General features: G+C 36.4%; 1 protein-coding gene and 1 pseudogene across 9 annotated transcripts in view; both read right to left on the reverse strand.

Moving 5' to 3' along the window:
- The window catches only part of MPDZ (multiple PDZ domain crumbs cell polarity complex component), a 128,983-nt gene that overhangs the window by 55,892 nt on the left and 49,025 nt on the right, over nt 1-24,066 (reverse strand). For 8 of the 9 annotated variants that reach the window (XM_034663891.1, XM_034663897.1, XM_019796074.2 and 5 more), the window contains 5 exons: nt 23,218-23,334; nt 20,667-20,834; nt 13,937-14,221; nt 13,546-13,669; nt 3,732-3,930 (listed from right to left, as the gene is read on the reverse strand). In XM_034663891.1, coding sequence (XP_034519782.1) covers nt 3,732-3,930; nt 13,546-13,669; nt 13,937-14,221; nt 20,667-20,834; nt 23,218-23,334 — 893 coding nt within the window. The remainder of the gene's footprint in view (nt 1-3,731; nt 3,931-13,545; nt 13,670-13,936; nt 14,222-20,666; nt 20,835-23,217; nt 23,335-24,066) is intronic. The other variant, XM_034663894.1, reaches the window with a different exon arrangement.
- LOC109489091 lies at nt 9,500-11,783 on the reverse strand (annotated as a pseudogene).

Genomic DNA, 24,066 nt, shown 5'->3' on the forward strand with positions numbered 1-24,066 from the left:
GAGAAGGAAAAAATGTTTCTATCCCAAACGACGCCAAAAATGAATTTTCCTCTATATTAGTCCCAAACTGTTTTTCATTTTACCAAGGGTAAGGGACAGGAAGTTTTACAAATATTTTTCTGGCATTTCAGACAGCAGTGAGAAAGAGGAAAGTAAGCAGTTTCCACAAACGTCTACCCCAATACAGACAGCGAGGACCCCAGAACAAGGTTCCCACAATGCAACAGCGCACGCAAAGCAATTCTAACCCACGCCTGGTCGTACGGCGCACAGGACCTCCGGATCCCAGGAGGGGCACGGAAAATGAATTATGAGCTGAATAAACACACTGAAACAGCTTCTTTGAGAGCTGTATTAAATTTTCTTACACATAACTAACCTTTGGTCACAAATGGTGTGGAAGGAAAAAGAATAGCATTAGTGATGCCGAAATGTGACCCGGCTATTAATCCAGAGACAGCGCCGGCACACGCAGGCAGGATCCTTCCCCACAAAGCAGCTTGAAAGCTCAGTAGTTGGAAAATATGATTTTCAAATGAGTTCACAATCATCAGTGCAACGTGAACATGTAACAATGTCATAGTTCTGTTGGGATTTACATTCTCATAGAAATGAAGAAAAGAAAGCCAAAATGTATACACTGAGTCTATATCTGGATCTATCCCCGCAATGGCAAGTTACAAAAGCATGAAATGGTTTTCACAGACAGGTTGTAACACACAGACATAATGAGCTTTTGAATCACCGAAACTCACACATAAAAGGGGGCTCGATCATCAGCAGGTGCTGTAGAAAATCTAGAATGTGAAGCATACGCCGCGGCATCTTTTTACAATGGTGTTAACAAATGTCAATGTCTTGTGCGGAATGTGAGATGCATACATATGTAGTTAAAAGTGGGTGCTCTTGGTTGTTTTTTTTCCCCTTTCCACCTCCCTCCCCCCATCTACACCTCCCCCAGAAAAGCATCTGCTCTTTACTGGTGTCTATAGCAGTGATTATTAACAAGCATGGAAAAATGTAACTGCAATCAATCTTTTATTCCTTGATCAGGAATTCATCCCACACTTTAGGTTAAGGCAGGTGAATTCTGATTCAGCTCGGTAATTATCTGGCAGATGTTAGAAGCAGCTGCTGCTAAGCATAAAACCCTGGCTATTATTACAGAAATATAAGAGCTCCTGGCAAGGTGGAGTGAGAAGTGAAACAGAATGCATTCTGGTAAGGCTTCACATCTGGTTTTCCACACAAAATAATGAAACCTGGAACTTAAACTGGCTGTTCTTGAACTCTTGAAACTCAAATTATCTACCCAGGCACGCATGAACGCACACACACGAAGTTCCTTGCTATCTATCACAAATGGCAAAAAAGGAATTGAGTGCCTTGTGTTCAATAAGCAATGCTTTTCCTAAAACCAATGTTATGTAACTGAACCATTTAAAGTCTTTTTTTTTTTTTTTAAATCCCTCCAATACACTCCTCCACTACCGTCCCACATTCAGCTAGGTTCATAACAAGAGACAAAGAGGAAGAGATGTGGATGGAGCCTAGATCCAGGTAATGACTACAAAGCTGAATTGGCCAGAGGCAATGTTATGGTTCCACTCAGAGTAATGGAAGGACTAGACTTTCTTTTTGGGATGATTATTCACATAGCTTTTAAGGTAATTCTAAACCTTCTGCTTCATAAAAGCTAGTGATAAGAATGGGACAGGGCCAAAGCACTTCATGCAAAATGCTGCTCAGCCCTGGTCAATCTAAACGGCTATTTGTTTTCATCATTTAACACACTTTTTCTGAAAAAGAATTATATGATTCAAATTTCTTTCTATCATTTACCCCATAAGTCAAACTATAGCATCTGAATTTCAGCCTTGGTAGGACACTTGAGAAATCAATGTGTCTTGTGCACGTCCACACACAGGTGAGAGTGAGGAGATTAACTGGCTAATTGATTTCCAGAGGAGGGAAATTTGCAGGATTTTTCTTATTCTCTTTTTAAATTTAAGATATTACATTTTGAATCCTGGGATCCTAAAGCAATAATTTATGACATTACCTCTGATATCCTTATAGGTCCTAATAAAGCTGCTGTAAGCATTAATGGGTCCAACCTGGTGCTGGCTCACAAGGTGGGAAAACAAACAAACAAAGCAAATGATAATAGCAATAGAAAGAAGGAAAGGAGAAAAAGGAAAAGTACCTGACAACTTTCCTAGAGTTGACTGGATGCCTAACTTATGCCAAATCAATATCACAATGGTCTTATTTCTTGGCCACTTCCTAAGCATTGCAATACATTAGAACTGAGGGGGACGGCTAGATAACCAAGCGCTGTTTCTGGTGCTCAGAGTGCCAAAAAGTGAGCAGGGGACCTGCACCAGTGCTCACAGCATAAAACATGCATTATCATACAATAAATCAAATGAGCAATTACCAGGCCATGTGTATTTTATGCTACCTCTAAACTAAGTAAGCTAAAAGCCTTGCAATAAAGGGTCCCCATGTGGGTCCATATTCTTCATTTTTGAAGCTAGAGGAATGGACACTGGCCCACAAGTGGTAAAGAAACCTCTTAAAGTTTCTCTTTTTTCTTAGAGGCACTGAAATTTTTAATGTACTTGCACTCACATTATAAAGATAATTAAGGAATTGTCACAGTATGAAATGATCTATTCCATTATAAAATTCAAAAGGGCATGCAAAATTATGAAAGCCCACTAGAGAAACTTGGCCCCAAATAATACTACTTTTGTATAAGATGGCAGAATCCACTTCAAACAGTATGTATTTTTCTGTTTTTAATGATAGCAGAATTAAAAACAGACTGTAAATACATCTTTTCTTACCTAAGTTCTAACAATATATACTTTGCAAAAGAATAATACAGAATGCAGTCCGTAAAATAACATTAATACAGGAAAGTTTCCCATAATGGTAATCATTACATTGATTAAAGGTAAACAATCTTTCCCTGAGCTCTTATTTTACTATTTATCCCTTATACATTAAATACAAATGTTCAATGGTTAATGCTAGAGAAAAAAAGCCAAGCTATTACATTGATGAGGTGTGACAGAGTCATGAACTGACTTTTATGTTGGCTCAAGAAACGTTTAGTAACTTTAAAAACCAAGCCACATCTATAACATGCTTTTAGCACAGTATGGGATTATGGGATAGTTTAAGCACTTCCTGACAAAATATCCTACGTGACCTACAATTGGACTATACCAATATACTGGTGAATTCTCTTGGATCGCAAGGTAGTTGACGAAAGGGTAAATTAAGGGTCAGACTGACGCTGTTCTATATGCTCTTTTCCACGACTGGCCATTAAAGAACTAGCTTAGTCCTAGGATTCATATAGGTCAGTTAGGTAGTACACAGTTCCTTACGTTGAGGCCAACCCAAACTTCTTTGTAAGATCCTGAGTGCACTCTCCTGCTCTGTGAGAGATGTCTCAGGTGTTTGCAAAAGCACTGGAGTAAAATTAAACACAAGAGGCAAACTGCTTTCAAATATTTCAACATTGTACAGTCTCAAAGAAACTATAGCTACAATCAAGACTATTCAGGAATAGTCAAATTCCTGAATGATTGATTTTTAATAAATACGTGATAATTTTTGCATATTACAAAGAAACACACAGTGAAAAAAAAAATTCTGATTCATGAATTCAAATTCTTGAATTTCCCAAGCTACACTGGAGTCCAAATGATACTTACTTTATGTCGGGCCCAATGAGAGAGTGTCTCCTTAACATCGCTCGTGCCTGGGCATTGGTTAAACTGATAGTAGATTCTTCATTAATAGATAAGATGCAGTCCCCAACAGCAATCCGGCCATCTCGACTAATGGAACCTCCATGAATAATGCTTCGAACGATCATCCCCAAGCCATCTTTATTAGCACTTACTGTCATCCCTGTGGTAAAGGGGGGGCACAGATATGTATCAAATATGTGACCCTCAAATTCATTTTAACTTGAACTTAATAATCCCTATGGACTCATAGATAAAAGAACAGGAATAACTTTTTTATCCAGTAAAAACACACTGAAAGGAAAGAAGAAAGTTTCTAACACAAAATAAATTTTAGATACATTTTGAAATGTTTCTGAACTTGTATCCAGAAAAAGACATTCTATGTTGAATACGCTAGAGAAGAAACAGGTCTACACTGTGGAATGAATATAACCCATGTTATTTCATGTGTTGCCCTTAAATAGAAAACTCTCCCAAGGGAGATATTTTGACAATAACAAATCAATTTTATAGCAGTTCATCTCTCATACATAAACAAGAATAAAGGGCAAGACTACAAATGAAAAAGGAGTTGTATAAATTAAGAAACTCTGTGCTATTACCTTATTTCTAGATCATTTATTCATTCATTATATATTTACTAAGTGCCAAGTTCTATGCTGAGATGAAAAAAACATACCTAACACCAAGAAGCTTGTATTCAAGTCTTATCCTCAGTGCCTGAAGTATAGTGGTCAGTGCCTGAAGTATAGTGGTCTGTCACTGAAGTGATGTGGACTTAATTCTAATCTCTTCCATTTTTATCTCTAAATCTGAAGTTCTAGGAGCTCCAGATCTTGATATTTAATTGCCCTCCTGACATGTTCCCTAGATAGCTAATAGGAAATGCAACCTTAGTATACATAAAATTGAATTCCCAAGTTTCCACTTTCCTATTTCACCAGGTTCCTTCCCCTCTTTGGTAATGGCATCATTACGCTATTCTCCATTTCTCAAAGCAGAAATGCTGGAGTTGTTCTTGATGCCTAGCTCCCTCACTCAGCTCTTATCTCTTAATCCATCACCATGTCCTGTCATTTCTAGCTCCAAAATTTATCTCGAATGCATTCACCTTTCTCTTTTTTCACACTAACCCTACACCCAGCCGGCACTTCTTGCCTCACTTTTTGAAACAGCTTCCTAATTGGTCTTCTTAATTGGTCTCCTGACAACCACCAATGCATTCTTCTCACAGCAGACACAGCGACCATTCAAAAGAGACAGATCACATTGCTCCCTTGCTAACAATCCTTTACTGGTGTCCTGTGGTACTAATATACAGCACACCTAATTGGCACAGTCTGTAGGGCACTGACAGCCTGGCCCTCCCGACAAGCACCCCTCTTGAGCACCGTGCCCTTGGCTCCCTGTCCTCCAACCACATGGACTGCTTTCGGAAATACACCCAGTCTCTCCCCACTTCAGAATTTGCCTGACACCTTCTTCCTGCAGCTCTCACACAGCTAATTCCTTCTCACTCTTCAATACCACTTCGTCAGAAAGGGTTTCTCAATAAACACTCTCTGAATTTATATTTCCTTCTACCCTACCCTCACTCTACTTCTTCAAAAATATAAAACCTTTTGAAATTATGTTTAAAACTTTATATAAAATTAATGTAAGTAGGGGAGCCTGGGTGACTCAGTTGGGTAAGCGTCGGCCTTCAGCTCAGGTCATGATCCCAGGGTCCTATAATCGAGCCTCATGTTGGGGCTCCTGGCTCAGTGGGGAGTCTGCTTCTCCCTCTGCCTGCTGCTCCCCCTACTTGCTCTCTCTCCCTCTGTCAAATAAATAAATAAAATCTTTAAAATTTTTTTTAAATTAATGTAACTAAATTCACTTAAGACCAAGTACTAAAAGTTCCTTCCAAATAAGATTATGTAATTACATAATGTAAGGAGAGCTATAAAGCTATAAGGTGTTTATAAAAATTTGCTTTGAGAGATATCACAAATTCCTTTTTAGGTTTGTATTTTTTGTATAAAAATAAAGAAATTCTTCTACATATTAATTTTAATAATACCAAATGATATTTGGTATTGTTGATATGATATTTCATATTTCATTTATTCATATTTCAAATATCATTTTCTTAATGTTTTAAAATACTTTATTTATTTGAGAAGGAGAGAGTGAGCAAGAGAGAGGGCCTGAGCAGGGGGGAGGGGCAGAGGGAGAGGGAGAAGCAGACTCCCCACTGAGCAGGGAGCCCGATGCAGATGTAGGACTCTATCCCAGGACCCTGAGATCATGACCTGAGCCCAACGCAGCCACTTAACTGACTGAGTCACCCAGGCACCCTGTATTTCAAATATCTTTTTAAGAACAATCCTGACTATAATATGTCTCCAGCTTGATATTTCATGCCTGGACATGGGACATCCGAGCTCTAGTTAGTTATCTAGTTATAGTTCTCTCACAGAAACGAACCATTATCAAATGTATTTAAAATATTCTGTTAAGACTTATCCTAATGATTTTTATTTTATTTATTTATTACTTTTTTTAACATCCACGAATGAAGTTTTATGGGAAGCTGACCACAGCTATTCACTGACGCATCTTCCATGGCCGTGTTCATTCTGCACCGACAGAACTGAGCAGGCACGGCAGAGACTGTATGACCTACTCAATTGAATGTGTTTACTGTCTGGTCCTTTACAGAAAAAGTTTGCTGACCCCCGTTTTATATCATCATGGGAAATTTGCTAGTTCTTGGCTGTACCTCAATTTCCCCAGCCATGAAAATTCTTTTTTCCAACAGCTCGATTGAGATATAATTGACAAAGAAACTGTATATATTTCAAGCATATAATGTGATGATTTGATATACGGAGACCTTGTGAAATGATCACCACCACAGTTCAGTTACCTAACACATCCTTCATCTCACACAGTTATCTTTTTTGTGTGTAGGAGAACACTTAAGATTGATTCTTTTAGCAAATTTTAAGTATACAATGTAGTACTAACTATGGTCAGCGTGCTGGGTGTTAGACCCCCAGTACTGACTCATCTTATAAGTGAAGGCTTGTACCCTTTGACCAGCATCTCCCCGTTTTCCCCATCCTTCAGCCCCTGGAAAACACTATTCTATTCTGTTTCTGAGAGTTCGACTTTTTAAAAAGTTTCCACATATAAATGAGATTATGCAGTATTCATCTTTCTCTGGCTTATTTCACTTAGGTTCATCTGTGTAGTCACAAATGGCAGGAGTTCCTCCTTTTTCATGGCTGAATAATATTCCACTGTATGGACATTTTATTTATTTTTATTGTTTTTTGGAAGCACATTTATTGATTTTAATGTTTCTAACAACTGCTTAATGGAAAATTTTCTCTCTTTTTCACCAAGTTTTTTTAAAATTCAAGTTAGTTAACATACAGTGTAGTATTGGTTTCAGGAGGAGAATTGAGATTCATCACTTACAAACAACACCCAGTACTCATCACAAGTGCCCTCTTTAATGCCCATCACCCATTTCAGTCCATCCCCCCACCTACTTCCCCTCCAACAACCCTCAGTTTGTTCTCTATAGTTAAGAGTCCCTATAGTTTGCCTCTTTCTGTTTTTAACTTATTTTTCCTTTGCTTCCTCTATGTTCATTTGTTTTGTTTCTTAAATTCCATATATGAGTGAAATCACAGCAGCATTATCAACAATAGCCAAACCATGGAAAGAGCCCAAGTGTCCATCGACTGATGAATGGATAAAGAAGGTGTGTGTGGGTGTGGGTGTGTGTGCACACGCGCGTGCGCACATATAACGGAATATTACTCAGCCACCAAAAAGAATGAAATCTTGAGATTTGCAACGACATGGATGGCACACTAAGTGAAATAAGTCAGTCAGAGAAAGAAAAATACTACTGACTTTAAAATGTATTGTTGTCAAGAAAACACCTCTGCTTACCATAAACCTACAAACAAGTTTAGACACTGTTTTATCCAAGATGGGTTTCTTATGAGCAGAGAGGGTAGCTCTGAAATGTTTCAGTAGGCACTCTAGTTTGCCCTGATGCTGCCACCCTTCCCATAAAGACCCACTAAATAACTGTACTATGGTAAAATTAAAATGCATGACTATGAAACAAAATTTCATACAGTGGCCCACACCAGGCCTCTAACCCATCATCTTGTTCTCACTAGCGCCACGCACCCTACAATAAAGCAAGTCACAGACGTGGGTAAGGCATCATGAACTATAGTAAACATGGCCTCTAAATTCATTTTTAATGGTATATTTAATTCACGATTCTATCAGCTATCACTAATAAGGCCACCAGGTCACATCAACTACATAAACCAAGAAGCTGGCACTAATTTGTTTTGCTTGTATTTCCCTATCACCAAATGATAATTTTGCAGTTCAACAAATTGAATGTAATAGCCACTAATTAGATTTTGGTTATAACTTCTAGGATCTCTCGATTTTTTTTTCCTGGAAGAAACAGAACAGCCCAAAGCCTGTACTGTTAGAACCAGAGAACTGGTTCCAAATCTGAGTTCCACCACTCCTAATCAGTGTGGCCTTGGGCTGACTTAATGTCACCCTTGACCTCATTTTACTCATCCGTAAAATGGGAATAATGCCCCTTTTAGGATTGCTTAAAGAATTATCTGACAAAAACATGTGGAATTCCTTTCAAAGTGCCTGGCACAAAGTGTTCAATAAAGTACAAAAATAAATAAATAAAACTCACAAAATGTATTTTCAATGCATCTCTATCCCAATCCAAAGCTACATTGGTCTCTAAGAGCTAAACGCAAATCTTAATTCAGCTTCAAAATGAAGCTTCTTTCAGCAATCTTGACATAGCCTTGGGTTACTCAAGCACTGAAATGTATCATAGGGTATGTGAAAATCAGAGACAGACTAAGATTTGAGTACTGGTTCTATTCTAACAGCTGAGTACTTACAGAGAAATTCCTCAGTCTATATTTCTGTTCCTAATTGGTGAAAAGAGGATAAATACCTTTTTTTCCTTCTTACCTTTTTACCTTCAAAGTCCTAATACAACATAATTATCTAATGGACCACAAACCTTATCAAAAATCATCAAGATTAAATTTTTAAAAAATCACTATTTGCATGTGTAGTGTACCTGCATATAACATTACTCCCTTAAATCTAACAAAGTAAAAAAAAAAAAAAAAGTGATTCATGACATCAAAGCAAACAGATTGTGGCAGCTTTTATGGAAACCTGTCATTTATTAATAATTTCTCTGGTTAACCCCCGAGAAAGAAACAAATAATCCAGAAGGCTAAAACTGCAAACAACCTTACACAGTTAATTAAAGGGAGACTCAGAATCTAAGAAAAATGTGTTCAGTAATAAACCCTATCATAACATATTCTCCTACCAGCACAAAGCCAGCCTCTAGTTAGGTTTTCTAAAACATAAACATGCTTTTCATTACTTTAAATTGTAAAGACAACACGTTCTTACATTAAAAGCTTAAATGAATGCTTTATTTTAATGCTTTACACAGATTTTTAAAATAGTCCTTTTTTTTGTGATTCCTTTCACATTTAGTTACTCTAAGTGCTATAAAAATCTGAATACTGAATACCTGTCATTTGAGATCATAGAGAAATGTTCTCCCTTTGGCATACTGAATGCGAGCCCCAAAATGCTAGAGGAACCTCACCGGGTTCCAGAAAGTCTAACATCCAGGGACAAAGCCCTGTAAATATTTTGCATACATAAATTATTTCAAATAATGTCAATGAACCAGAGAAATAAAACTAACAGTTACTTGTACTTTTGATATTACAATTTAGTTGGTAAACTAATGATGGTATAATTTCATACTTACAAGTAAGTTCTTGAGTCTCACAAAGCAAATGAAAGGGATTTCTTAGTGTTTACTTTAAGAAAAAGCCCCAAATCAATACAGCTTTTATTGCATCTTTAGGATTTCATTAAAGAGTCTAAAAATCATCTGGCATCTTGCTGTTTCTGTAGCTGGATGACTTAGATCTCATTCATCAGCCTGCTGAACTGTTCCTTTTTTAAAAACATAGATACCATCCCAAAATTTTCTGATATCCTTGCTTTTAACTGTTGTGGCTTGCTGAATCAGAGCTGCTGAGTTTGATACAAGTTCAATATCATTTCCTTCAAGAATTAACTCATGTTTCTGGGCTTGAGATACTAAACAAGCAACACTTGGCCTCATCTGAACCCTGCAAATATATTTTTCACCCTAGACATTTTGGATTTCAACAAGAGAACCATTCTCCTGAATCACAACGTTGATGGGGAAGTGAGCATTCACAGACCTGATCTTACACTGGAAGCCCAGTGGAATGCCCTTGATCGCGTTCTGTACATGACAACAGACACTGCAGACAGTAGCCAGTTCTGTTCTAGTTTCCCACCATTTGTCAGCTCGGACCCTCTTCTTTTGCTTTCTAAGGCGACTGACCTCTACATGGATGTGACTGATGTCCCTTCACAGGGTTCCTAAGGGCTCTTCACCATAACAGTGCATCCCTTGGGAGTGTGGTCCACATCTTTTAGAATGTTGACAGTCTGAGTGTTGACAATGGTCTTTGTTCTCACAGTAGATGTGGCAAAGAGCTCCTGGGGCTCTTTTTAAAATCAGGGGAATCTGGGTGTCTCAGTCGGTTAAGTGTCCAACTCCTGATTTCAGCTCAGTTCATGATCTCAGGGTTGTGAGATCAAGCCCCATGTTAGGCTCTGCACTGCACATGGAGCCTGCTTAAGATCGTCTCTCTCCCTCTTCCTCTGTCCCTCTCCCTGCTCACACTCTCTTTAAATAAATAAATAATTTAAAAAAATAAAATTGAGGCTTAAATGAATTTCCTGATATAACGAGAGACTATGGACTCTGGGAAACAAACTGAGGGTTTTAGAAGGGAGAGGGGCTGGGGATTGGGATAGGCCAGTGATGGGTATTAAGGAGGGCATGTATTGCATGGAGCACTGGTGTTATACAAAAACAATGAATCGTGGAACACTACATCAAAAACCAATGATGTACTGTATGGTGACTAACATAACATAATAAAAAAAACAAGGACACTTCACCTTTTATTGCCTTTTTTTTCCAAGTGCTTAATCACCTTAGCATTTTTTTTATGTCAAAACTTAGAAGTTTAGGTAGAAGTAACCCAAGTGTCCAACAATAAATGAAGAAATAAAAAAAAGGAATATTCAGCCTTAAAATGGAAGGAAATTCTGAAAATATTTCTTTAAAAAGGAAGGAAATTCTGACACATGCTATGAATGGATGAGCTTTGAAGACATTATGTAAGTAAATAAGCTAGTCACAAAGGGTCAAATACTATGAGTCCATTTACATGAGGTACTTAGGATAGTCAAGATTTATAGAGACAGAGTAGAATGGTTGCCAGGAACTAGGGGAAAGGGAGAATATTTATTATTTAATGAGTACAGAGTTTCAGTAGGAGAAGACGAAAAAGTACTAGGGATGGTTGGTGGGGACAGTTGCACAACAATGTGAATGGACTTACTGTCACAGAAGTGTACACCTAAAATTATTTTAAATGGTCAATTTTATGTATCTTGGACCACACTAAAAAATGATGTAGACTGACTTACTAATAGAACAAACAAAAACCCATTTGACTGTCTCAATAGACGAAAAAAATATTTGACAAAATTCAACATTCTCTCAGCAAACTAAAAATAGGCAAGCAATCCAAAGGGTCAATTTGTAAAACCAGGTATGATCAAACCATGACTCTTACATGAGTGTCCCAACTGCTTCCAAAATACTTTACCAGCCTATGCCAGAATGATCTTAAAATCCAGTCTGACCCTGTCACTTTTCTGCCCTCAGCAACCGCTGCCTATAGGAACCTCCAGCGGGTGCTAGGACAGAAGGGGCCAGCACAGGAACCCCTCTAGCACTGCCTCCCACCTATCAGTCCTTTAGCATCAAATCTCACCCTGCCCACTGTCACACCTCACTTCATCCATGCCCCACAAAGTTCAGCAATGCTTCGCATTTCTCTGCCTCAGCTCTAGCAGCTTCCGATTTTTCCCAATTATGCGATAAAAATCTCCTCCTTGAAATTTTTCTAAACTCCTCCACACTCAGAATAGGGATCATCTATTCCCTCCTTTAAACCTTCCATGTTCATTCTATGAATTTTTAGCATAACATGTACAATATTTTAATGCATTTAGGATTTGATACGTCAATTTGCTTACTCTCTTAAACTTATGTTCTTTGAGGAAAGTGGTTAAATCGTGGTGTCTATGCATAGTGACTAGCTAGAATACAGAAAACAATAAATGTTCAATAGCTGAATAAATACACTAAAATAGGGATTTTCACATGGGTTTTGAAAAAATCTCTGCCTTATAAGAAGGTTAAAAAAATGGGTTCCATGGCCAATTAAATGTAAGAAATGCTGCATTCTATAACTTCTTAGAGATCCACAATGCACATTTGAATACCAAAGATGCTGAGAAGCAGTGCAAACAAAAACCTGTCTCCTTAAGTGTATCACATTCCCAACTTCCAAACTTGTAGCCCTTTTATAACTTCTGTTAACATCCTATAGAATAAGTATTCAAAGTGATCCACTTTCAGAAACACTTCATTAACAGATGAAATATTTCTGACATGTTTAGATATCTAGAATATCTGTCTCATAATTAACAAATTATAGAAAGTTCTACAGCTTAAGTCTTATATTACTCTATTAAACGTAATATATAAGAAATAGTAAAGCCAAGTAAAAATTCTCTGCTATAATTCTCCATTTAGCTGCTGTAGTAGTACCCAGCTGTCACCAAATGGAACAAAATTTAGAAAGAGATGGGAGACTGGAATTCCACTCACCAAGTAAGCACTGTTAGACTTCACTGTCAAGTCTCAAATTTAACAAGGAAACAAGACTCTGCCATAAGATATCAGTGCAAAGGGCTTTGGTTGGTTACATGACAGAAGGAACAAGATCTCTGATGCAGAGCTGAACAGTGTCTTGGGCTGCAACTGGGCACCCAGAGCAACTAATTCAGGATCCTATTTATCAGCACCAAGCCCTAGGGACACAGCTGAGTAATGAACGCAAGAGAACAAAAATGCTCTCCCTCCATCCAGTTTTAACTATTGTAATTAGGATTTTCTCTCTACAGGAAATCTTCTTTGCCCAATTCAGTAGGTTTTATGATTATTAACCAGCCTCAACCCTTTATGGGTAAAAGAGGACACAAAAATCCTGCCACCTGGGAAGAAATATTGAATAACTTGCATTTATACTTTGGTGGTGGCACACCTGGCCGTCTTTTTAGTCTTTATTTCAGTGAATGAGAGAAATTAAATACAAACTGACTTATGCATAACTGGTAACATTCAAAGAAACTAATAATTTACTTCTTCAAAGAATTCGAAATTCCAAATTGCTGACTTTTCATTTTCTAAGAATTCCTTTTCTGATTCGCTGTTTCATACACAAACAATTCATATATCTTTTACTTGAATGTGAATGAGGCTCATGAATACTTTTAAATAATTAAGAGAGTGAGGATTTAAGCTAGTCTGAAGTAAACAAGCCTGTTAACCATTTCAGGAAAAATAAAGAGTACATAAAAGGAGAAACCAGAAAAACTACAGGAACATTTTTAACATCTATTTTATTGCCTATAGTCAACAATGCTGAAACCAGGTTCGATATTTGTCTCTGGCAAGCGGGTTGAGAGGGAAGATATGTGTGGAAAGGAGGGAACTTACCTAGGCTAGAATTGCCTTTTGCTATAGTAATAGTCCTCTCGAACGACTCTTTGGACAGGTTTTGGAGCATGACACACTCTGCACTAGAGGTCAGGGAGCTCTGCTGAATTAAGAACTCGGAGTCCTGACAGACAATAAATAAATAAATAAATAAGTCACATGGAAAGGAAAACAAGACTGTGGAGTATGATTTCAACATCACCCGTGTTCTCTAATTGGCTGTGCCTTCTTCAGCAGGAAGCTATAACCAAAATAAGTTCATAGGTTGTATTCTGCAAATCTCAGCGTCAACAGAGCACTTGCTCCAAATGCAGGGGTGAGCCAGAATACTGCATCATGTCACTGTTTCCAACCTCATCATAATATACAATACATATCTTTAAAATGTTACCTTTCCAGTTGAATCAGGTAGCACGGGAGAAGTAAGTTCTGCACTTGATATCATTTCATTTGGTAAGTGAGATTCAGCCCATGTTCTCGTGTTTTCACATTTGTATTGCTGTTCAATAGCATTTGCAGGTGTATAATCATTTACAGTAAAGCCAGAGGCGGGACCCAGGCTCAAGTCTACTGAAGACGGACTCTCATCCTGTCTTTGCAGGAGATTCTGGGTGTACAGATCCTCCAAGGACATGTGCAGATCAAGCACTGGATCTGAAGAATTTTCAGTAACATCCTGATGATTAAAGAACAAAAAATAAAAAAATCACAGCCAGAGTTACATCAGTGTATTTTGCAAAACCATTTCTTAATAAGTAACTAGTGGAAAACAGAACGCAATTTAATTATTCATTACTCAAGAAAAATTAGCGAACATACAAATTCTTCTCTTAGCTGACATTCTGCGTATCTTTATTTTTATAAACGCTTTGGAATACATTTCCTGCAGATCACATATGTCATGTTCAACTGAGTTATACTTGTACTATATACCGTACATGAGATCATTTAGATACAATATTATGTTCTATTCACAAATAAAATTCTAGTTCAGTCCACACAGGAAAGCAAGTAACTGGTTATTTTCAAATCTTATTTAAAGAGTAGTTCATTTTCAATTAGTTTGAAGTTTCTATGCAAGATCAAGAGCATAAAGAGAATATTGATTCTGATTTATAAGAATCTCCAAGGAAAAATCATTTTGATAGGCATTTCTGTGTAATCACAGAGAAAAGAAAGCCATGTAATTCAAATTATTATAGGGGAAACTTTCATAAATATTCTGCAGGGTAAACAAAGGGAATACTAAGAAGGTGTATAATCAGATGTAGGCTCTAATCTAGGCTCTCTTATTAACAATCTATACATCACAACAGAACCTCTCTTGACTTTATATTTGATTTCTAAAATTCCTTGAAACTCTAAAATTCTAGTTTGACATACCTGTATGCATCTATTTACAACAGATATATTCTATCACTTACGTGCTTTGGGCAAGTAGTCACTCCATGAACTGCTATTGAATAAACATACCAGTTTTTCCTACAATTCTCTTATTAATATTTTAAAGTATAAAAGTAGCATATGAATACATTATCATCAGAAAAGACTCAAGCCATGCAGGTATATATATGTGTGTGCATAGAGAGTATAACATGAAAGCTCTCCCTATGGTTCCTACTTCCATTTTTTTCCCTGGTAGAAAGAGCTGGAATCAGCTGAATGTCTGTGAGAATTTTTTATTCATTTGCATACTAAATATGTACAAGTACACATGCACACTCACCCATCCATGGAGTTACACATTTTTAAAATTAGCCTAAACCATTAATTAAGTAGAATGTTTTTACTTTCTTTTTTGAAGTATTTTTCTATCTAGACATGAGAGATTTCCATGTCAGTAAATAAACGTCAACGTCAATCTTCTTATGACCACAGAACTACTCCTAAGTAGGAAAGGCCCCGGAGTGCAGACTGTGGAGTGCATGCTCAGACGCTCACTCTACCACTAGCTGTCCTTTGTGCCTTGGTCCCCTCAGCTATTAACTGGGGAAAACAAAAGGACCTAGCTCAGGACTAGCAGAAGGACAGAGAGAGTTCATACCACCAAGTAATAATAACATGTCTGACTTAATGGAAAATGCCCAATAACCGTTAGCCATTACTGTTATTTTTATTACACATCTTTCTGCAAGCGAGAAAATTTGTTTAGTATAAACACCTAGAATTGTGGGCCAAATAATATGCACACTTAAAATGTTGGTACATACTGCCAAATAATCTTCCAATTTTCTTTCACAAAAATATGGGACTACCTGTGAGAATTATCTTGCCAATCCTAATTTGGTAATTTGATCTGAGTGAAATATATTCTAGTTAATATAAAATTTAACATTTACTATGCATGTCCCTGACAATTAACGAGGACATGCCATTTGTATATCTCCTGTCAACAGTCTCTTCATATATTATATCCAACTTCATCAGGGGGTTTCCACTTGTTCCTGTCATTGATATACTTTGTAGGTAAAGTCTGTAATACATACCACAAGTATGCAGAAATTAAATTCTTTACGTAATCAAGAATTCTTTTGTAACTCTTTATGAAATTCTTTAATCAAATTTGTCAAAATTTTTTGTGCTCCAGGGTTTCAAAAGTTGCTTAATAAGTCCTTCCACACAAAGAAAATGAAATGCTTTCTAGTATTTTTCTTCTGTTTTATAAATGCTTTCTCTTCAGATTCAGTTTTAATCCTTCTAGAATTTATTTCAGGGTGTGGTGTGAGATATAGATCTCATTCTGTTTTTTCTAAAAGGGTAATCAATTTTTCCAATAGAGTTAATTATATTCCTCTTATCAGCATAAGTTATCATCTCTCTGGAATTATCAAGTATTCCTGGTATAAAGAATTAAGGCAGGTGAGAATATTGTACAAGCAAGTAGTATCTTTAGACTCTTCAGGAACAATGATAGGAAACCATCATCCTCCACATTGCTGGAACCTAAACAATAACCTGTTGGCCCATTCACCCAATTTTGATGATTTTGCTCTGATGAAAAATAACAACGCACTTACTACGGAATTATCTTCTGTATTACTAAAGTAATTATAATATTTAGCAATATATCATCTTCCCCAGGCCTCACGTAAAGATAACAATTAAAACTGCTTTTCATCACAAAAGGAGGTCAAGCCACCCTTGTTAGCTAGGGTTTACTATAAATCGTGTGACAGAAATTTCCATGCATTATTCATAAAGGAGTTAACACAGACACATAGAAAAGAAAGAGCTAATCAACACAGCAGACAACATACGCCTACTTCAGAAATGTTTCTGGTTGCTGAACAACCAACTGAGTTTTATTTTTAAAAGTCTTATGGATCTAAAGGAAAAGCAGTTCTTCCCCTGTAAGATGTCCGAAAATAACTCTATCATTTCCCAGTGCAACTTGGTACCTAAACTGAAGTCTTGCAAAAATCCACATTAACACATGCCTCTACTTTATATATTCTTGTTCTCAGGGGAAAAAAAAAAAAAAGAGAGAAAGAAAGAGAGGTTAAATAAAAATGTCAAATACACTCAAAAAGAGCTGTTGAAGGGCGATGAGTAAGTTAGGATGATACCTGGGCATGCTATTTACCCAGATGATTTATTTACATAGACCAGCTAAGTACTGAAACATTCACTGGGCACAACCGGAATTTCTTCATAAGTCGTCTACCACAGAAGTCCTTCCATACCGTGGCAAAACATACTAAAGGCACAGCCACTCCAGGCACAGCCACTCCAACTCACCACCTTTCTCCCACTCTTTCTGACACAAGGTATAGTACTTCTTTTATTGTTTGTACACCAATCCTACTGAGCAAAAAAGGGACTTCTGTTATACTTCAAAAGCTTGCAGTTTTATCACTAAGACTTCCACAATCATTCTCATCATGTTGGCTAGAGTGATTTCATTAGTTTTTGATACCAACCGTTTCTCCAAAGAAAGAACTTGAGCATGGGTGTGAAGGCCACAATACTGATGCTACAGAATGATAGAAAGTGGAGATTTGTAGGAACACATGGATTTTTTTTTTTTTTAATCACAGAATCCATTAGCTATGTTTTGTGTGCAAGGTGCAAGGAGGGGCTTCTATCCTGACAAACACCAAGTTCAACTTGCACTAGAATCAAGAGCATTTCCTAGTGGACCATATGAGGAATGAAGGACTGGTAATCATTTCATCCCTGGAGCGAGAGTGTGGATATACAACAGAAGGTGGGGCTTGGGAGTGGGGATAAGGAGTATTAGGGGAGACTCATTACATAAATAATCTTCACTGGGTGTATTTCAAAATCCAAAACAGGAAAAAATAAATGAAAGCATCTTCTCCCCAAAACCATGATGAGCTTTTAAAGTCTACAAGCATTTAAGTTTGGAAAACAATTACTTCTGCATTTTGTTGTCTTTAAAGGTGACAAGGAAAAGGGGATAAAAAGAAGAAAATTTAAACCTTACAACAATGAGAAAGCCCACTGGATTTTTCCCTTTAAAATTCACATCTCAACGACTTGCCTCTATCAAATGCCATAGGAGTAGCTCAACTATATTTTTCAGATTTTTGAGTAACGGTTATTTTCCTTACATGATAATTAATCAAATTATATGAATACCACACCTTAAAAAAAAATCAGAATGGGCTCCCAGATGGGAGAGTTTTGGACAAAGGAGTTCTGACATACGCCTACGAGCCTTTGGTATCTAAGCTACTATCAGGCGCACACTCTGCTCTTACGAGTCAGGCCTTCCTCCTACGGTGAGTCCCTGCTCTGGTTGATTAGTTCTTAAACTTCTGGCAGCGTACCTGACCAAGGTGAAATTATTTGTGCATTTCCAACCACCAAGATTATTACATATCTAACAAAGTCAAAAACCTGAGGAATCACTGAGATCCTCACACTCTGTTTTACACTTCTTTAAATCAGTACAGAGCCTTCTCTGCCTTAAATATCATATATTATAAGATTTTATGTTATCAATTAGAGGGTTCCAAAGTGATCTCACTCTTAAGAAAAATGACCAGGAAAAAAAATGGTCAGTTCTAAATTCCATTACGAATTGCCATTCTGTCTTTTTAAAATAAATTTAGTGTAAAGAAACAGGAAGATGAATACACCATCTAATTTTTTATTTACATACAATTTTCTGGTAAATATCTTGGTGCTATAAAGATACCACAAAACAAAAACAAAAATAAAAAACAATGCTGCAGAGATTTACCACTATGCAGAAACGGTCCTACTGTCTAAGAAAACTGAAAGCACACAGGAGTTTCACAATGTGTTTTAAAACATCCTCATTAATGTCTTCTTTGTTGTTTTGTAGTTTAAATATTTCAGTTGATAGGCCAGCTTGCCAAAATCTGCTTCAACAAAAGAGTAAACTGCTTAGAAAAAAAAAAAAAAGGAGGCAAATAGACTTCAGTAAGCCAATATGTTGTGTTGCATACAGCCAGCATTTGCCCTGTAAAATATATGCTTCTCAGTATGCAGATTGTGTAATCCCTTTAAGTAACAATTACTAAGTTAAACAATGCAATCTGTCCCACTGGCAAGAGTGGTGCGCTATGCTGTGGACTAGGAGGGTCCATTAGGAGATGAACTCCGCTTCCAGCCCTGAGGCCTGTAGAGACTGAACACGTTCCAGACGGGACGCAGGCACATAGACAGTCTCAGGTGTGGTGAGAGAGGAGCAGCTGCTCCATTCAAGATTATACCTTGCAAACCAATTCAAGGAGATTTCCCAGCATCATTTGCAAGGATAACAGGTGCACCTTGAACATAAAAGAAAATGCTTTGAAAATGTTGTGGCCAAAAAATTACTTGTTAATCAGGAAACGGGGAAAACTGTGCTAGACCTGTGGAAATGCTATTTTCCATCTTATTCAAAAATACAGATTTCCTTCCTGCTGAATTTAATTTATATGGAAAATATATATTTCATATATTTAAGAAAGTTACTGTCTAGTCTTTTTATCTTGCTTTTTAATGATTATTTATGGTATATTTCCAACATGGAAGAATAAAGAAATTATATCCCTACATGAAGTCTTTGCCCAGATGGAATAAATGTTAACATTTTGCCATATTCTCTTCAATCTCTCTTTCCTCTTTAAAGGATATAATGTATTACACATATAGCTGAATTCCCGTGTTTCCTTCTTTCTCAAAGAATAACTTCTTTCCTGAAGTTGAAAAAAGTTATTCCTACACATTTTTAGTTTTTTTAATACACATACTCACACACATACTCATGAAATACACTGAACTGTTTTGTGCATTTGTATTTCTGAAAATATAAAAAACTCTAACAAATCAATAGGTAGACAAAAAACACAATATAAAAATTGTCAAAAGATATGAAGAGGCCACTGACACAAGTGAAAACTGAAAGACCAATATACGAAACAGTGCTCAACCCCACTAAAAAGTGGAACTCCAAATGCAAATAGTAAGATACCATTTCACGCCCAAAAGATTGGATAGGTTTTAAAATATTACTTATTAAACATTATAAAGTACATCACCAAGAAAATAAAGGGAGTTGGGCCATTTATGCCAATGATCTATTTCTAAAATACATATGGCACAGATATGTCAAATAGTAACTAAATTCTTCATTCATATCCAGAGACTTAATCATACTTTGCCATTCACTGTGATTTCTATGTATTTTTGGCATCATTTTATATAAAAACATGACAGTATTAAATTTAACTTGCTAGTAAATATTAAATTAATGCAAGAAATATTTTATTATCCAACTCTGCATGAAAATCAATTTTTAAACCATTAAGAAAATAGTTATCCTCATGATTTTTCTAAAGCAGACACAGCTAAATATACAATTTGAGAAATACATTTCATTAAAATTTTTCTATCATATAAATCTTACTCAAAGCTTTGAACCCTTGTCTCTATACAACAGAACCTAAATTTAAATAGTACCTAGCAGTCTAAAAGATGCTCAATCAACACTACCTAAATGAAACCACTTTAATCTGATAATGGATCCATGACTGGAAAAAACATTATGACTCTAACATACTACTCCCACCATTCCCCATCAACACCGATCTCTAGATAATTACACACAAGGCTCTCCCGTAAGTAAAATGACAATTCCTTTGTACCTTGGGAGGAGAAGATGGAAGGGAGGGGCCATAGTTCAGGCCATTGCTACAAGCACTGCCATGAAGAGATAAAATAGAGGCTTGAGCGGAGTAGATACTGTCATTATCTGGAGAGTACTGAGATTCAAATGTAGATTCATCTGCTAAGTCAGCCTCCTTTGTGTCCACCTAGGAATCAAAACAGTAATATCAGTTGGAAATTCTGGTCACCTATATGACAAGTCTCCACTTGAGACTAAAAAGCAACCCGGCATTCACCCTATTTCCTACATGACCTCTTCACCTTTTTCAACACCTCAGAGACTGACTAAGACAACAGCAGGAGGACAAACTGCTGCTGGCATTGTTTACTTATTCCACCAATAAAAGGACAATGGCAACAATTAACAATGGGCCTGGATCCATTCGAAGTTTAAGTGGTCCCATAAATTAAGGAAAATATTTACTTTTTCCAGTTCACATTCTTTTCTAAAACCACCTGCCCAACTCCTAGAATTTTATAATAAAATGAATGAGGTCAACATTTTCCTATTCAACTAAAATAAACTATTATTTAACAAGGCAGCTAGGCAATTATCCATTTATAAAGCTCGCTAAAACAGTATCTTTAAAGTTATTTTTTTTTAAGTAGGCTCCACACCCAGTATGGAGCCTAATGAGGGGCTTCAACTCATGAGCCTGAGATCAAGAACTGAGTTGAGATCCAGAATCAGACACTTAACTGACTGAGCCACCCAGACACCCCTATTTTAAGTTATTTTAAACTAAACTAGATTTTGAAACCATTCAAGTTGCAGGTTCAAAGTTGCTGGTGATGGTCAGAAACGAAAAAGTTGCTGGTGATGGTCAGAAACGAAAAAGAGTATCTGTGATTTCATACGGAAATTACACTAACAAATAAGGGGCCTAATTATGGTTATGGGGAAGTTATAAAGTTGTAAACTCCTATTGTTGGAAAACTCAAGTAGAACATTTCATTATATATTACCTAAAACTCCTAATACTATCTTCTGTGGCAGAACCAAGTGAAAGCATAAACTCATGAGGAGCTTAAAGCTCTATTTATAATTCACTCACAGTTATACCTTAGAATAGATAAAATCAACATAAGCATTACCCTTCTCTGATGGTATCAGCATTTTCTGTCTTGATGGCAAAATCCTATGTGTTCTACTTCTTTGTGATTTCAACTTGTTTTGCCAGGAGAATTATAACATTATACCAGGTCACATTCTTGCAAAAACATGCTAAGAACACAGGTATGCCATTTCCAAGTGACCCTCTCTCTAATAATATATTTTAAATACATGTTCAAATTTACTAGTGAACTACTTTGTGGAGGTTTACCTTTCACAAATGTTTATCATGTACAACAATCTAGACAGTAAATACTTCACATCATATCTAGACAGATGGCATTAACTAAGCTTTGTGTCATGGATTACTGATTATATTGTAATGTGATATTATTGTATTTTAATAATATACACCAAAACTTTCCAAAGACAACTTCAGGAGCTGGTTAACCGAAAAATATTAAGAAGAAAAACTGTCTCCCCAAAATCAGGATTATCAAAATCAAAGAAATAATTCATACTCAGTTCTAAAGCAAGATATGCACAACTGGTATAACTACATAATGGAGAATGCCGTGGGTTTTAAACCTCACTCTATTCTGATACACTGAAACAAGGATTTCAAAAGCTGGGTATATCCTTTCTAGTAACTCTGGGCATTATTTGCCCGAAAGAAAGGTAGGCCGGGAACCTGGCTTTAATAGGAGTAATGGAATAGGACATACAATTTGTTATATTTATGTTGTATAAATGTCACATGTTTATTTATATCTGGTATTTAGCTTTATGTCTTAATTATTGCTATAGTATTGTCTCCTCTACCAGACAGTAAGGTTCTTAGGAGCAAGATTCATGCATTTATTCATCAAAGTGGTCTCCAGTGGTCCACAAACACATTTATTCTAATGAATGATTTTACATAGATCAAGTAAAAATAAAATTTTAATTTAAAATTTTCTAGTAAATCAGTGATGTTTATTACATTTTGTAATTATGGAAAACATGGGTTTTGACTATTTTGGAGGCTTCTGTGTTCTTAATAACCGAACCAATTTATGTGGTTTTCAGATTATTTGTATCGAATGGAAAAAATATACTTGTTACCTCATTAAAAGGTAGCCAAAACAACTGATTAATTAAAAACAGCTAAACAATGCCTAGAAATGGCCCAAGTATGAAATTAGAGCAAATGATGCTTCAACAACTTTTGGTATGATATAAAGGTTAATTCTACTAGTTGTCAGAATGCATTGCTAACTGAATCTCTTCCCTAAATCCAACAAATAATTTTCACACATTATAGTTTTTCTTCCTATTTTGAACTATGAGAACCACTAGAGTGGAAATGAAAATGTTTGGTTTTCCAACACATTACGAACAAAGAGTTTATAGTAAGATTTTAGAATATTTTGAAAGGCAAAAATTTAGACACATAGGATTTCTGAAAGAAGACTTGATAGGTTGTGGCCACTAACCAGAGCCAAGTCAGCCCTGAAGAGGGCTCTGTCAGCCAGCCCTTCCTCCTCGCAGGAGTGCGGTGGGTGGAGAAAGGAATCCTCCTTAGCAGAAACATACCCTTCTTCTGGTGAAAGCTGCAGGGAGAAGGAGGCTCAGTGTTTGAGGATGAGTATGAGGGAGAACAGCAAAGAAGGAAGGAAGGAAAGGTGGGGGGATAGAAGAAGACAAGTAAAGAGAAGAGGGAAAAAAATGGGAATGTTTTCAAATGATAACATATGACTTATAGAACGATGAACATGAAATATGATAAATATTCATATAATAACATCTTCATTTGTTAGGACACAACAAGGACATTCTTCTAGTGCCAATACATCATCTGTTAGATGAAAATCCCTTCTAATTTTTTGCTTGCTGGATCTCCTTATAAAAGATCATGAAAAATCAACAATTTTTATATTATATAATAATCTTCTGGTCAGTTTTATCTGCCAAATATTCTGGCTAAATAATGACCTCTTAATACAAAAATAAGTAAGGAGTCTTTTAGTAAGTTAAGATATGAAAGAAGTTGCAGAGGGAAAAAAAAACATTAAAAAGGAAGGATCAATTTCTCTCTGTCATCCCTTACTAGAATGTTATTTTAAAGAATGTGATTTACTTGAGATGGAGTGTCAGAGAACCCTACAGTGAAGTCTTTCAATTGAGCATAGCTTTAAAAACACTAAAAAAAACTCATGTACAGAACCTACTTAAATTACATTCCTAATCTATTATATTGCAACCTTGATCACACTGACAGAAAACCTAACGTATTTATTCCAATCTCAAATAAAATAGCCTAAAATAGATTGTCTTGCCTACAT

This window comes from Ailuropoda melanoleuca, chromosome 7 (assembly GCF_002007445.2).
Source record: "Ailuropoda melanoleuca isolate Jingjing chromosome 7, ASM200744v2, whole genome shotgun sequence".
In the NCBI taxonomy this organism is placed as follows: Eukaryota; Metazoa; Chordata; class Mammalia; order Carnivora; family Ursidae; genus Ailuropoda; species Ailuropoda melanoleuca.